General features: G+C 33.1%; 1 protein-coding gene across 2 annotated transcripts in view; it reads left to right on the forward strand.

The window, feature by feature from the left end:
* The window catches only part of LOC106662182 (sodium-dependent nutrient amino acid transporter 1-like), a 79704-nt gene that overhangs the window by 8277 nt on the left and 58364 nt on the right, over positions 1–13063 (forward strand). The window contains exon 1 of one of the 2 annotated variants that reach the window (XM_014386049.2): positions 1554–1673. The exons of the other annotated variant lie outside the window; for it this stretch is intronic. Within the exon in view, the coding sequence (XP_014241535.1) occupies positions 1614–1673 (60 nt within the window). The 5' untranslated portion in view covers positions 1554–1613. Of the gene's footprint in view, positions 1–1553; positions 1674–13063 lie in introns of those variants that run through there. 2 annotated transcript variants of the gene reach the window in all.

Below are 13063 nucleotides of genomic sequence, written 5' to 3' on the forward strand. Positions count from 1 at the left end.
CAAAATTTCAGAATTTTTAACCTGTGAATTAATATACTCTCAGTAAAACTAGTTTTATGTAAGTTATGTATCTGTGTGTGTGTGTGTGTGTGTGTGTGTGTGTGTGTGTGTGTGTGTGTGTGTGTGTGTGTGTGTGTGTGTGTGTGTGTGTATTCCTTATTTAGATTATATTGAAATGAGCTGGATTTACAACGGCATAAATCATGTGTTTGAGGAGAGTTAACGAACATTGGCTGTTTTTCCAACTGTACGAGGACTAATCCACGTTTAGTAGGCAACTCGATTGTGGTGAGATTAAAAACGTTAATATATAGATTTAAAAATACTAAAATTGTTCTGGAAAAAGAGGGATTTTGAGATCATTGTGAAGGATGTTGGAGACGTAATAGGGAGTATTGTTTATTGTTCTGTGGACTTGGAATTGGAAGGACTGTATTCGTCAAATGTTGGCGCCACACAGTTCTAGACCTTACGTCCAGATTGGTTTTAATATTGTGTCTTGTAGATTGTCAGTTTGTTTTTAGTTGAAACGTTACATTTGTCTGACAGTAGCCTTTTCGGTTTAAGAGTTTAGTCGTGTGTGATAGTTCTAAAAAGTCAATTGAGGGTTATAAACAGGGCGAAGGAGAGATATCAACCATTTATCCCATTGACTAGGGAGATCAAATACAATCAAATTTTAAGTTGATCACTTCCCAAACCTCAATTATAATTTAAATCGTTAATTAAATTTTAGGGAAATATAATTTTCTTTTAAACTCACGCATTTAATATTTTGGTTGCAAAAACGATTAATACTTTATGGGACTCGATGGGAAAATGCTATTATCCTTGCCGCAAATTGACTTTTGACGACCCCAAAGGGGGAAAAAATCGACTGGCGAGGTCAGCGTCAGGATACTGGTGGCCAGCCGACAAAGCCGCTTCTGCCGGTCCAACTACCAGGAAAAATGTTCCACTTTCTTGCTGCCCTGTTGAAACCACAGGGTTTAACTAAACGTTTTGGAACGACTGACCGACGATCTCTAGTTGACTCAGTTCAGCAAGAACTTAAGTGCAATTAATCAATAGGTGTTCAAAAATAATTACTCGGTTTTTTTAAAGGTATAATTGATTCTATGATTTGGCTGCCTAAAACTTCTTTGAGTAGTGGTATCTTTTCCAAAAAAGTAATTGATTCTATGGTAATTATTGCTTGTAGGACTAACGCCAACAAGACAATCATTTTTTAGTGCATAGAGGTGAGCTAGAAAAGTAAGTTTTTTTATATAAACTAATTTCTGATAGGAAATAACACTGATGAATAAATGGAATTGGAAAATAAATATAACTATGTTAAATTCATTTCAACGAAAATCAAAATTCAAAGGAAATTATAACCGCTGATAAATAAATCCACCCTTGGTGAATTATTTCCTTCAAAATAGACTATACCTAGCCGATAACAAGATAACCACATGCCGATATACGCTGAAGCGTAAAATGTGCAGTCGAATTACGATAGCCCAGAATGGTTGAACGACGAAGAGGGAGTCGTCACGTTGATGTAGTGGGGTGCGCGGGGCAGCGGCGCGTCTTCTAATCTTCAGTTGTTGTGTTGTTGTCGGTGAAGCATGGCCCAGGACACCACGCCGATGGGATCCACTACCAAACTCGTCACAGATTCGAACAAGGTAGTTTTCACATAATCAGACTCATTTGTGTTAATCTATGAATTGGGAAACCAGTTCACAGCGAGACCAGACGGACTAGGTTGGAAAAAAATGCCATTATTGTTTTATATATTTATACCATCATGTGTAAATATAGTATCAATTAAGTTTTTTAAAGACATTGGTATTTGAAGTTTTTTGTGCGATCCGTCTCAAAAATTTATTATGCTGTGCAATTTACAAACAACTACAAATGACAACGTTTAGAAGATGAATAAAATTACCAATTAAAACTTTAATATCTAAACAAATTGTCACACTGATTTAGAGTAATTACCGATAACATAATCCTTCGTTTGTGATAAGTACAGGATTGATTTGGAGGGGTGTAACTTCTAGAGGCCCAATTAAACAACTTGCAAATCGTTGAAAAACCAAAATTCTTCTTTTTTGCCTAGTAGGTGTCAGTAGGTTTTCGATTCGGAAGCAATAACGCTTGTGTTATGTCTTGATAATAGATGCAATGTGAAAAATTGTCTTTATATGTAGTAAATCCAAGGTTTTTTTATATATGTTTTTTTATTATTATTATAAGCTGAGCATTTCCAGACTTGTCGAAGAACCGGTTTGCTTTCGAATTTTGCAGCCAGTTTTGCACTTCATTCCTTCATTTTGTCATTTTCCTGCGGTTTTACTGTACATGGGTACAAATGGAAATTCAAATTTATTTCTCTTAATACTTCCAATTAAATGCAAAACCAGTTTATATTTTTTTGTGAGTCGGCAATACAATAATATAAAAATATAATAAAGCTATATCACCTCATCCTTTATTAAGTTTATAGTATTATATTAGAATTTTTATGAAATTTTGCCCCGGTTGCAGTTAATAAGGGGCTTCCCTGTTTAGGCACCTCCGTTTACAGGACAATTGTCCACACACCGGGTTGGAAGACTCACTTCCTTTGCATTTTACATTTCTACTTAAAGGACACTCCAAATCAAGTAGAAGGACACAGTCGAACAAACAATTTTTTTAAACACACCAAAGACTGAGTTTAAAAGAAAGCAAATGCTTGATTATTACCAAAAGTTTAGTAGACTTAGTGTCAGAACATTAGCTGGTAAATTAAATTTTAGAGAAACTGTAATTTTTTGAGATCGTAAAAACATTGAAAATGCCTATCTAAATCGACAATTCACATTTATCTGTAGAGACTGCTATGTATTATCAGATTATAAAAATCTCTCTTTAGCGGATAGAAATCCTTAAGAACTTTAACAAGAGGTTTCACTCTAGCCCTTATAACAGGATGTTTCGAGACAGTGTTGGAGACGTTATCGTCCCATTTTTTATCATTTTTATAATCCCTGATCAAACGTGTGAATAAATCGATTTCACGACTTAATTCAATTTAATTGGAACAACGATCTAAAAATAATCATGCTAGAAATTCAAAGCAATGGCAGCTCCTTTCTTGACGATTTCAGCTTCTACCTTGCGATATACTTGCACCTTTGGTTAATTCGTAATCAATTTTTAATGTAAATAATGATAATGCATGTCTTCAGTTTCTGACTTTTTAATAAGTATCAGAATAAACTGATAAATATAATATATAAAGTAAAAACGTAATAATATATAATATAAAGTAATAACCTGATCAAGAATTCAAAGAGAAAATAGACGGACCAGAGGCAAATCATCCAGTAAGCATTAAAACTGGTCAACCAAAATTTTTAGATCAGAGCGTATTGATGGCGATTATTATATGATTGATATATTGATTAATATAATTAACATAAAAATCAGGAATAAAGCCAATTGGAAAGAAAAAAAACTCATTTCCTTCGTTAACCTTTTGATTCTTTTCATCAAGTCTGATTCAAACTATTTCTAATGATTTACGGTTGACAAATATAAACATCTACTTACAATATATGAAATGACTTCAACTATAATAAATTTATGAGATTTGCTTAGTAGAGTGGACGAGTTGAAGCCATAATTTCCAATATTGTAAGTAGATATTTATATTTGTTAATCGTTTAAATGATTAGAAATAATCTCCAAATTAAATCATTATAAATAGTTTAAGAAGGAACTATTTATAACAAAACTCAATATTAGTCAAATTTGATCTATGAAAAAATAGTACCGTAGAGATGTACCATACTAAGCTTGAAATACATTGTAAAGTTGTTTTTAATTTTTTTTTCTGAGAAAACATGTCTTTTCCATTGATTTATTTATCCTGAAAAAAAAATTGACACACTGTATGTTTGTCTTGTTCTCCTTGGTGTCCCTGAAAAGGAAATCTCCATTATTATAACAGTGTGTTGCGAGACAATGTGGGAGATGTTAACGTCCCATTTTCACTATTTTGATAATTCCAGCTCAAACGTGTGACTTAATCGATTTCACAACTTAACAGTTTTATTGGAACAATCACTTTTACAATAACTGCGCAGGAAATTCGTGTCAATACCAGCTCATTTCTTCGAAATTTCAGCTTCTACTCGCGAGATGTGGTCATTGTCTGAAGTGTCAATTGAAAATCAATTTTTGATATAAACAATTATAATGCACGTTTTCAGTTTCTGACTTGCAATAACTAATTACCTAACCGAGGAGATTCAACTCAAAAACATGCGGACCAGAGACAAATGATTTACCAAACATTAAAACTGTCCTATCAAAATGTTTAAAACGTCCATAAATACTCATAGTAATATTTATATCAAAATTCGCTTAAAATTTGATCCCTACACTAAAAGACATTGATGATGAACAAACAGTGATTTATCATAAAATTAACTTCTACTTTTGTTGTTCTTAATACTTCTATACTTCTAATTTTTAATACCTATCTGAGAAAACTGATTTCTTATTTTCTGTAATTCCTAAAAAAATGTTTACAAAATCGTCATCCTTGGTGTTCCATGATAAATAAGTCGCTTATTATTTTGATGATACCATTTTGATAATCCCAGTTCAAACGTGTGACTAATTTCACGACTTAACGATTTAATTGCAACAATCTCTTAAAATAATTACACTGGAAAATCTTGGGTCTTTCAGAAAAAAATTTTTTCTCGTCAATCTGTTAGATTTTTTAAACGAACAAACTTCGTATTACAAAAATAACAATGAACTGGTAAACAGAAATTAAATCTGTTCTTTATTGCGAAGGCTTGAATCAAGAGTCGATCATAAGGACAAATTATACAAGAAGAAACGAGTCTCCTTGAAATTTTAAATAGTAAAAGCAAAAACAAATTGAGTCGAAAATTTATATCAATTGACTCTTTTAAGCATTTATTATTATTATTATTTTTATTCTACCGGATTTAAAGTATTGTCAATTTTATCTACCGTTCCACCCTGTCACTATATAATAAATGATATAATATCTTTTGCGTTCTCATCCTTTCACTGCCACGAAAAAATATACATACTAATAGTTATATCATACATGTTACGAAAAAGGTGACGGTTCTCAGCATTTTCACTTTACAGGAACATCTTTATACAGATTTATTGTATAAAATGCAAATCGCAGATGTTATTTCAGAACATTCAAATTTATATCTCTTTAGTGATACCAAAGGATTATAACTTTTTTCCGTCCAATTAATACTTTTGGACATCAAATCAACCCGTTTTAACTAGTCATTAACATTTTCTTTGGAAAAACCTCGGAGGTATGACATATAAGCATGTAAAGTAAAATACCAGTATATTTAGAGTTTTTTAATTTTAAACGTATGTGTCGGGAGAACACTATCTAATGAGTTGCGAAACTAATTAATCATTAATTGGGTATAGATAATTGTATTAACTGTAATGAAGAGTGAGAATGAGGATGCACAAAGATGGACGTAACACGTTTTGTGTCTTCCCTGGACACCCGAGAACCCTGTAAAGTAAAGTTCAAGGAATGCAACTTAGTGAAGTCGTAGGGTAGTAGCTGCCACAGGAAAGAAAACTCCAACTAGGTCCAAAGTCAATTTGAAGTTGAAAAGTTAATTTGTCATTTAAAATTATTAATTTAAACTTAAAAAGGTTTTATTTGAAATAAAAAAGGTCAATTTGAAAGTATAAAGTTTAATTTTAAACAAAAAGTCAATTCGAAGTTAAAAAGGTTTAATTTGAAATTTTAAAAGATCAATTTGAAGTTAAAAAGTTTTAATTTTAAAGACGTTGAAAGGGTTTGACATTTAAAATGATTAAAAAATAAAATGATGTTAAAAAGGTTTCATGTAAAATTATAAAAAGGTCAAATTAAATTTAAAAAGGATTAATCTGAAATTAAAAAATTTCAATTTGAAGTTAAAAAGGTTTAATGTACAATTAAAAAAGGTCAATTTGAAGTTGAAAGGGTTAATTTGACATTTCAAATTATGTGGTGATTATTAGTGACCGTTAATCGATAATTATTCCGAAATCGTGAGATGCGGTCTGGTGTGATGTAGGTTTCAGAAAAATATTTTCTTTATCATGCCAACGTTTCGATCTTTATTGAGATCATCTTCAGGGCCTGGGATTTACAAACATTGTTTTATTACAATTTTATGTTCCTGGTTTGTCTGTTCATCTCGTTTAGTTATATCGTAATTCCAGTGATCGGTCTGGACAACTATTTAGAAATTAGTGATTAAATATTAATTGAGAAACTCGTGATATAACAGAAGAATGGGTTTTTGTTCTTCATAACAATGTAAATAATGTAATTCCATCATCCTTCTGAATTATACATCACACATGAGGGGACCGCGGTAGCCGAGTGGTTAGCGGTCGTGGGTTCGATTCCCACCGTCGCCTCTGGCCCTTTTTTCCCGATAACCCCCAATTGAACACACAAGAATTCGTACCATGGCTAATATGCAAGATCATAAGGCCAATAAAAAAAAAAATAAAATAAAAAGGTGTTTGTCTTCTGTGTAATTGTGCCATTCTTGCGTGTCGTGTTGAGAGTGCCAGTGCGATATTGCTGTTTTATGTTTATATATCAAATTGACCTTTTTTTAATTTCAAATTAAAACTTTTTAACATCAAATTGAACTTTTCTAATTTCAAATCAAACCTTTTTAACTTTAAATTGATCGTTTTTTAATTTCAAAGCAACCTTTTTAACTTCAAAATGACCTTTTTTATTTTCAAATTAAACCTTTTTAACATCAAATTGAATGTTTTCTTGATATTGAAAGAATTAACTTGACATTAAAAATTATTAATTTGAAGTTAAAAAGGTCTCATTTGAAATTAAAACAGTTCAATTTTAAGTTAAAAAATTTTTAATTTGAAATGAATAAGGGTCAATTTTAAGTTGAAAGAGTTAGTTTGTCCGTTAAAATTATTAATTTGAAATTAAAAGGGTTTCACTTGAAATTAAGAAATGTTAATTTTAAGTTAAAAAGTTTACCTTAAAATTAACAAAAGTCAATTTGAAGTAAAAAGAGTTAAGTTGAAATTTGAAATTGTTAATTTCAAGATAAAAAGTGTTAATTTGGCGTAGAAATATTATGCAATTACATACCCCACTTCCATTGTTAACAATGAAATAAATTGTGAAAATTCAAGTTCTTCAAATGTATCATCTTTAAGCGAAATATGTAAATAACTAAATTTCCATTTATTTTTGCTTATGGTGTAGACTGTAGTTGATTTAAAACTGATTTTTACACTGGATGTTGTTTGATCAGTAATCTCTATTATTAGTTGGATATATGCCAACTGCGCGTTGAGAAATCAGGATTCCTCTCGGAGAAAATCTCGATAATCCAGCTGAAATCATGCTTAAAAAGTCAAGCCGTAAATAGCCGTTTTAGTTTTGGTAAAGTGAGTTTTAAAAAATTAAGTTTTGCAAGTATTTTGGAAAATATAAGACACAGTCCAGAAGGAGAATATAGATGTATGGAGGATATATGGAGAATGTAGAACTCGTAGTAATTCCATACCTAATTAGAGTAAATTCTTTGTCATTCACCAGAAAATTTTCGAAAAGAACTTTTTATAAAGTAGAAGTTCGTGCAGAATTGCAACAAACCGTCGAATCTTGTCAAGTGGTTTCAGATCAATTGCAGAACGTCTGTAATTCTTCTACACGACAATCCTCCGACTTTGGTTTGATTTGGGAAAGTCACGATGGCACAAGAGAACGAAATGCTCACGGCCAGTTTGAGTAATATCAGTACAACAATGCTATGGGAAAACTGATAATCCGAGCTTATGGGAAAAGTGAAAATGACGAGATATTTTAGAAGATTTTTCTCTCTCTTTCTAATTATCCTGGCCGATTCAGTAATCAATCCTATCCGAAAGCTCGAAATGAGCCCGTGTGACGACCATTCCTGCAGACCTGTTTGCTTGCTCCCGGAACATTCGGTTTTGAATAACGGAACTGACTCAAAATACAACCTGAACACGAATGATGGCGACGAGTTACTTATGCAAAGTATATAAAAAAGGTCAATTGGAACAGACTCAACGGGATTTGGTCGGTATCAACGACTGACATAAGATTCACTAATAGCATTAAAAAAGAAAGATCTGAATGTAAGCAGCTCGTGGAAGTTCACCTTGAAATTTTAATTTATTATAAGTACAATTGTTTTGTCATTCTTGTAATAAAAAAATTATTTACAGCTTGCCTTTAGTTGCAATTGGTAAAAATGTTTTACAAAATGACTCATTAGACGCTAATTTGCCGTAAACATCAAATGGTAGTCCGATTTCCAATAGGCTTTCACCTTTCTTCCTCTCACTACGTTTCGACTGTTTAATTAATATAAGCCGTAATTAGTTTAAGAAATGTACATACCTTCATACCAGGTACGCCTTGGTATTCGTCGGTACGCCCTTCCATGCATTAAAGTATATTTTTGTAAAAAGTAATTGACGACGTTCTTCCACCTGAAGGACCATGGCAATCATTCCAGAAATAACCAATTGCTCACCGTTAGGTCACGAACATTGTTGAAGATGATATAACCTTTCTCAATCATTATGTGAGAGTTCAAGTAGTTTTTATGATAGAAAAATTCCATCATCGCCTAAATGGTTTTTCCTTATTTACAAATCATGTGTAAAACATTTCCTATATTTTTAACATAAACAGTAATTTGGTCGTGGATTTGTAATCATTGTGATGTTCCTTCTGTAATCATTTAAACATTTGATTTGATCTCTGAATCAGTGAATTATTGAAATACCAAAAAACAGATGGAAGAATTAATGCGTGCAATTTGTACGAAAGCCGATTCAGACTTTGGCGTTGAACTTAACATTATCTAGAACGAGCATAAATATTTAACATTAATCAGGTTGCTAACAGAAAAGGTGGATTGTTCCATGTATAAACAGTTGTTGCTATTATTTTTAACGGGTAGTTAATCCCTTTGATATGCATGCATCGAGCACATCAACGTTATATGCCCTGGCCCGGTTGTATAATAACTGGTGATTGCTAAATGAAACATGAATGTATCGGTGATTAGCTTTCATATGTACTGTGTCGGTATGAGCATTTAAAAGTAACGCTATGTGTGTGAGAGAACGAGAGAGATGGAAAAAGAAAGAGAGAGAGAGAGAGAGAAAGAGAGAGAGAGAGAGAGAAAGAGAGAGAGAGAGAGAGAGAGAGAGGATAGAGAGAAATAAGATGAAAGAGAGAATGGCTGAGAACGAGAGAGAGAGAGAGAGAAAGGATAGAGAGAAATAAGGTGAAAGAGAGAATGGCTGAGAACGAGAGAGAGAAGACAGAGACTTAGAGAGAAAAATAGACACGGGGAAAGTGCGTACAGTGTCTGACTGACAGAAAAAAGATGGTGGAATAGGAAAGAAGAAAAAAAGTCTCAGACACTAGAAAAGAGAAGTGACCAACAAACAAAATGACAATAAGTAGATGAATGTAGAGCTAGATGGAGGGATAAATTGATAGACTGATAAAGAGTGAGCCTGCCAACAAACAAGTAAATATGCAAATAGGTAAAGTTACATAATTACAAAATTAAATGGACAAAGAAAATAATGACTAGTGCATTTTTAAGCAAAACCTTACAATGGGGTCGATAATCTATTTTCAAACTGTGGGTCTTAATGATTTATTAATCTTCTTAATTATCAATCTTCTTTGAACGCAGGTTCAGCTTTTCTGCCCGACCTTGTTAAACTTCTTCATTGAATATTTCAACATTTAAGATTCAAAATGCGCGGAAGACCTTAAAGCCTCCATGAAGCGGTAATGAACTTGCTTTGTTTCCGAGCCAAGGCTTCCGATTAAAATCATCCGAGGCTATGGCCGGTCGCAAAATGAATTACAAAAATTCTAAACCCTGACCGTCATAACGATAACTGTTAATAAGCGGTAAGTGTTAATAGCATGTTAACTTGGACATGTGTTGGAAATATTAGTGAGCCAGTTGTCAATGTGAAATAACGCATGGATCACAGGCAGATCAATATTGTATAAAAAGATGGGAGTTTCTAAAATGAATTGTTCATATTTTACAGATAATAGAAAATATTAATTTACAACTTCCCAATATATTACGCAGATTTGTGTGGTGTTTAGTGACAGTTAGTTAATGATTATATGGAGATCGTGAGTTGCGTTCTAGTGTGACGTAGGTTTTCGAAAAACATTTTCTTTATCGTGCCAACGTTTCGATCTTTATTGAGATCATCTTCAGGGCTCAAAGTGTTTCTTTTCTGTGTAGATGTGTCATTCTTGTGTGTTGTATTGAGAATGCCAGTGTGGCCTGATGTATGTTGTTAATTCTGGTGTTTGGTTGTGTCACTGGCACTCTCATCACGACACACAAGAATGACACATCTACAGTAAGCCTGAAGATGATCTCAATAAAGATCGAAACGTTGGCACGATAAAGAAAATGTTTTTCGAAACCCTACGTCACACCAGATCGTATCTCACGATCTCCAAATTATCATTACGCAGATTGTTCAATTCATTTTAATCTAAATAAAAATTTAGCTTACCTTAAGGTTTTATCAATTTTAATGAGTTTATTGTTATGCTACGGGCATAATTTTAAAGAGAGTACAGTTTATTGAAAGAATCCGGCACTGTAGAATCTTGAGATGACTCACACTAAAACCACATAAGATAAATAATTAATAAATGACAGAATCATATATCTGAGTCAAATGACTCGACAGGAAAACGATGCAATATCGTTTTCTTCTTTCAAAAGTATTGTTCGATAAGAATAAATTAATAATTTATTAAGTCATAAGCGACTTGTGCTAATCCTTCCTGGATGTTGACCCAAATGCCCAGCATCATTTCGACTCGCTTCTTAGGCAGAACTGTCGATGTTCGACATTGGCGAAAAGTGAAAGATCGGATATTATAAGTTTCGTATGTGTGTCAAACTCAGTTATGGCGTTTATTAATTAACTTAATATTAAAATATATTGAATTAGTTAATCAATACTATCCATCTGCCTGTACTAAGCCATTTAGTGAAAAAGGCTTGTATTTTCATGTAAAGATGGTTTAATTTTTTTAAAAGATTTACGTTTGGATTAATCCACTGATGTACACAATTACGTCAAAGTTACGTAAGATAAAACCTTGAAATCATAAAAGCGAATGAGTGACATGACCTGAGTCCCTTGTGATTTCTCGTCTTTGTTGCCATCCGAGCCCGTTTCTCACTGGAGGATAGACAATTTTCTTTTTTACTAAGCTTTTCGTGTTTAATCAACTGTAATTACGAAATCCATTATATTTAGTGGCCTCTCTTTAGAGGAGCGGCGTATTGAGCCGAAGGTCGTGGGTTCGAATCCTGCTCGAGACACTTTCATTTCAACCAAAACCTTACATAAAAAGATTAAGTACTTGAGAGAAGTAATTACTAATATCCTCATCATCCGTTTCGCAATATCGACCATTGAATATATGGAAGGGGAAATTTGGAATTTTAACATTAGACCATAGATGAAACAAAAGGATGTAAACAATATAAATATAATTGAATAATAATATTTTTTTTTAAACCACCAGCCTCTCCTTCACAATTATGAATAATCCACAGAAGGCGAAGATACAAAAGTGAAACGGATTCGAAACAATGCAAACAGCAGTTATCTCCTAACAGACTCATTAACACTCCTTCCCACTCGGTTTCACGATTATTCTCACCGGACTTTCTTCAAGATCAGCCACCCCGTTTTTGTTTACATCATGCCTACACAAAATTCTATTCAAGGTCTTTGAGTGACACGCCTACGCCCTATTTTAACGATATACGGAAATATTGAAAGTTTTCGATCCAAAGGCAATGGCTTTAGGAATTGGTTAACAATTTTACCAGAGGGAAGGGCGGTAAATTTATTTTATGCCTGGAACATCCTCCATTGTACTTATATAATCCTAAATTAATTCCTATAATAAAGGAAATACCGATGGTATTGACCAATTCGGCTGTTATTCCCACATCTTGCAATAATCCTTCGAATTCTATAATGGGAATGTAGTGCGATTGTGAAATGGTCTAACATAAAACAAAATCACACGGATTTATAACTACAAAAATATGCATAGATTTATAATAATAAAAAACTATAAAAGACATTAGTGAACCTTTATTTAACTAAGACATTCTTATTATAATCTTAAATAGATAAAACTGATAGTGTCTCTCATTTTGGTTTTTCTTGCAAAATCTTCATCCATTGGATATTTGAAATGTGCTGCTATCTTCTGGCTTATTGTACCTCTTAGTTCCCTAGTTCAGTGCAATCGACTCAATCCTTCATCTCAGAAGTATTATGTCATTGACTATTGCTGCTACGATTTCATTCCCTAGGTTTTTTTTCTGTATGCTAGGTTAAGGCTCCATTGAGCCGTTGTTTTGCATTCGAAGATTATATGGGTGTTTCCTCCTTCTTATTACATAATCTGCAGATGGGATCATTGTTGTATATGCCCATGTTGTTTAGATGTTTTCTCAGATGCCAGTGATAGGTTAATAGTCCTATTACTCCTCTGCGTCTTGCCCTCTCCAACAGCAGTAGTGAGTTAGCCAGTATTGGTGAGTGTTGTTTTAGAATAAGATTACCGTATCTATCGCAGCTAGAGTTTATCCACTTCTTCTTTTACCTGTGAGGTTTCTGTATTTGTTTTTGTTAACCCAAGTGTAGGTTTGGGGATCCTTGCAGATCCTTCTCTGGCCAGTCTGTCTGCTTTTTCGTTACTCAAAATTCCTTTGCGTCCTGGCACCTAACATATCCTCAGGTTGTTCTGTTTCCCCAGGTTTTGGTGATTTTGGATGCATTCACTGACTAGTTTTGATGTGATTTTTTTACACACTAATGCTATCATAGCTGCTTGGTCATCCGATCTTATGAGGATTTTTTGACAGTGTAACCACTTTTAAGATTTTCT

Source organism: Cimex lectularius, unplaced genomic scaffold (assembly GCF_000648675.2).
Source record: "Cimex lectularius strain Harlan isolate CLEC.00 unplaced genomic scaffold, Clec_2.1 scaffold99, whole genome shotgun sequence".
NCBI lineage: Eukaryota > Metazoa > Arthropoda > Insecta > Hemiptera > Cimicidae > Cimex > Cimex lectularius.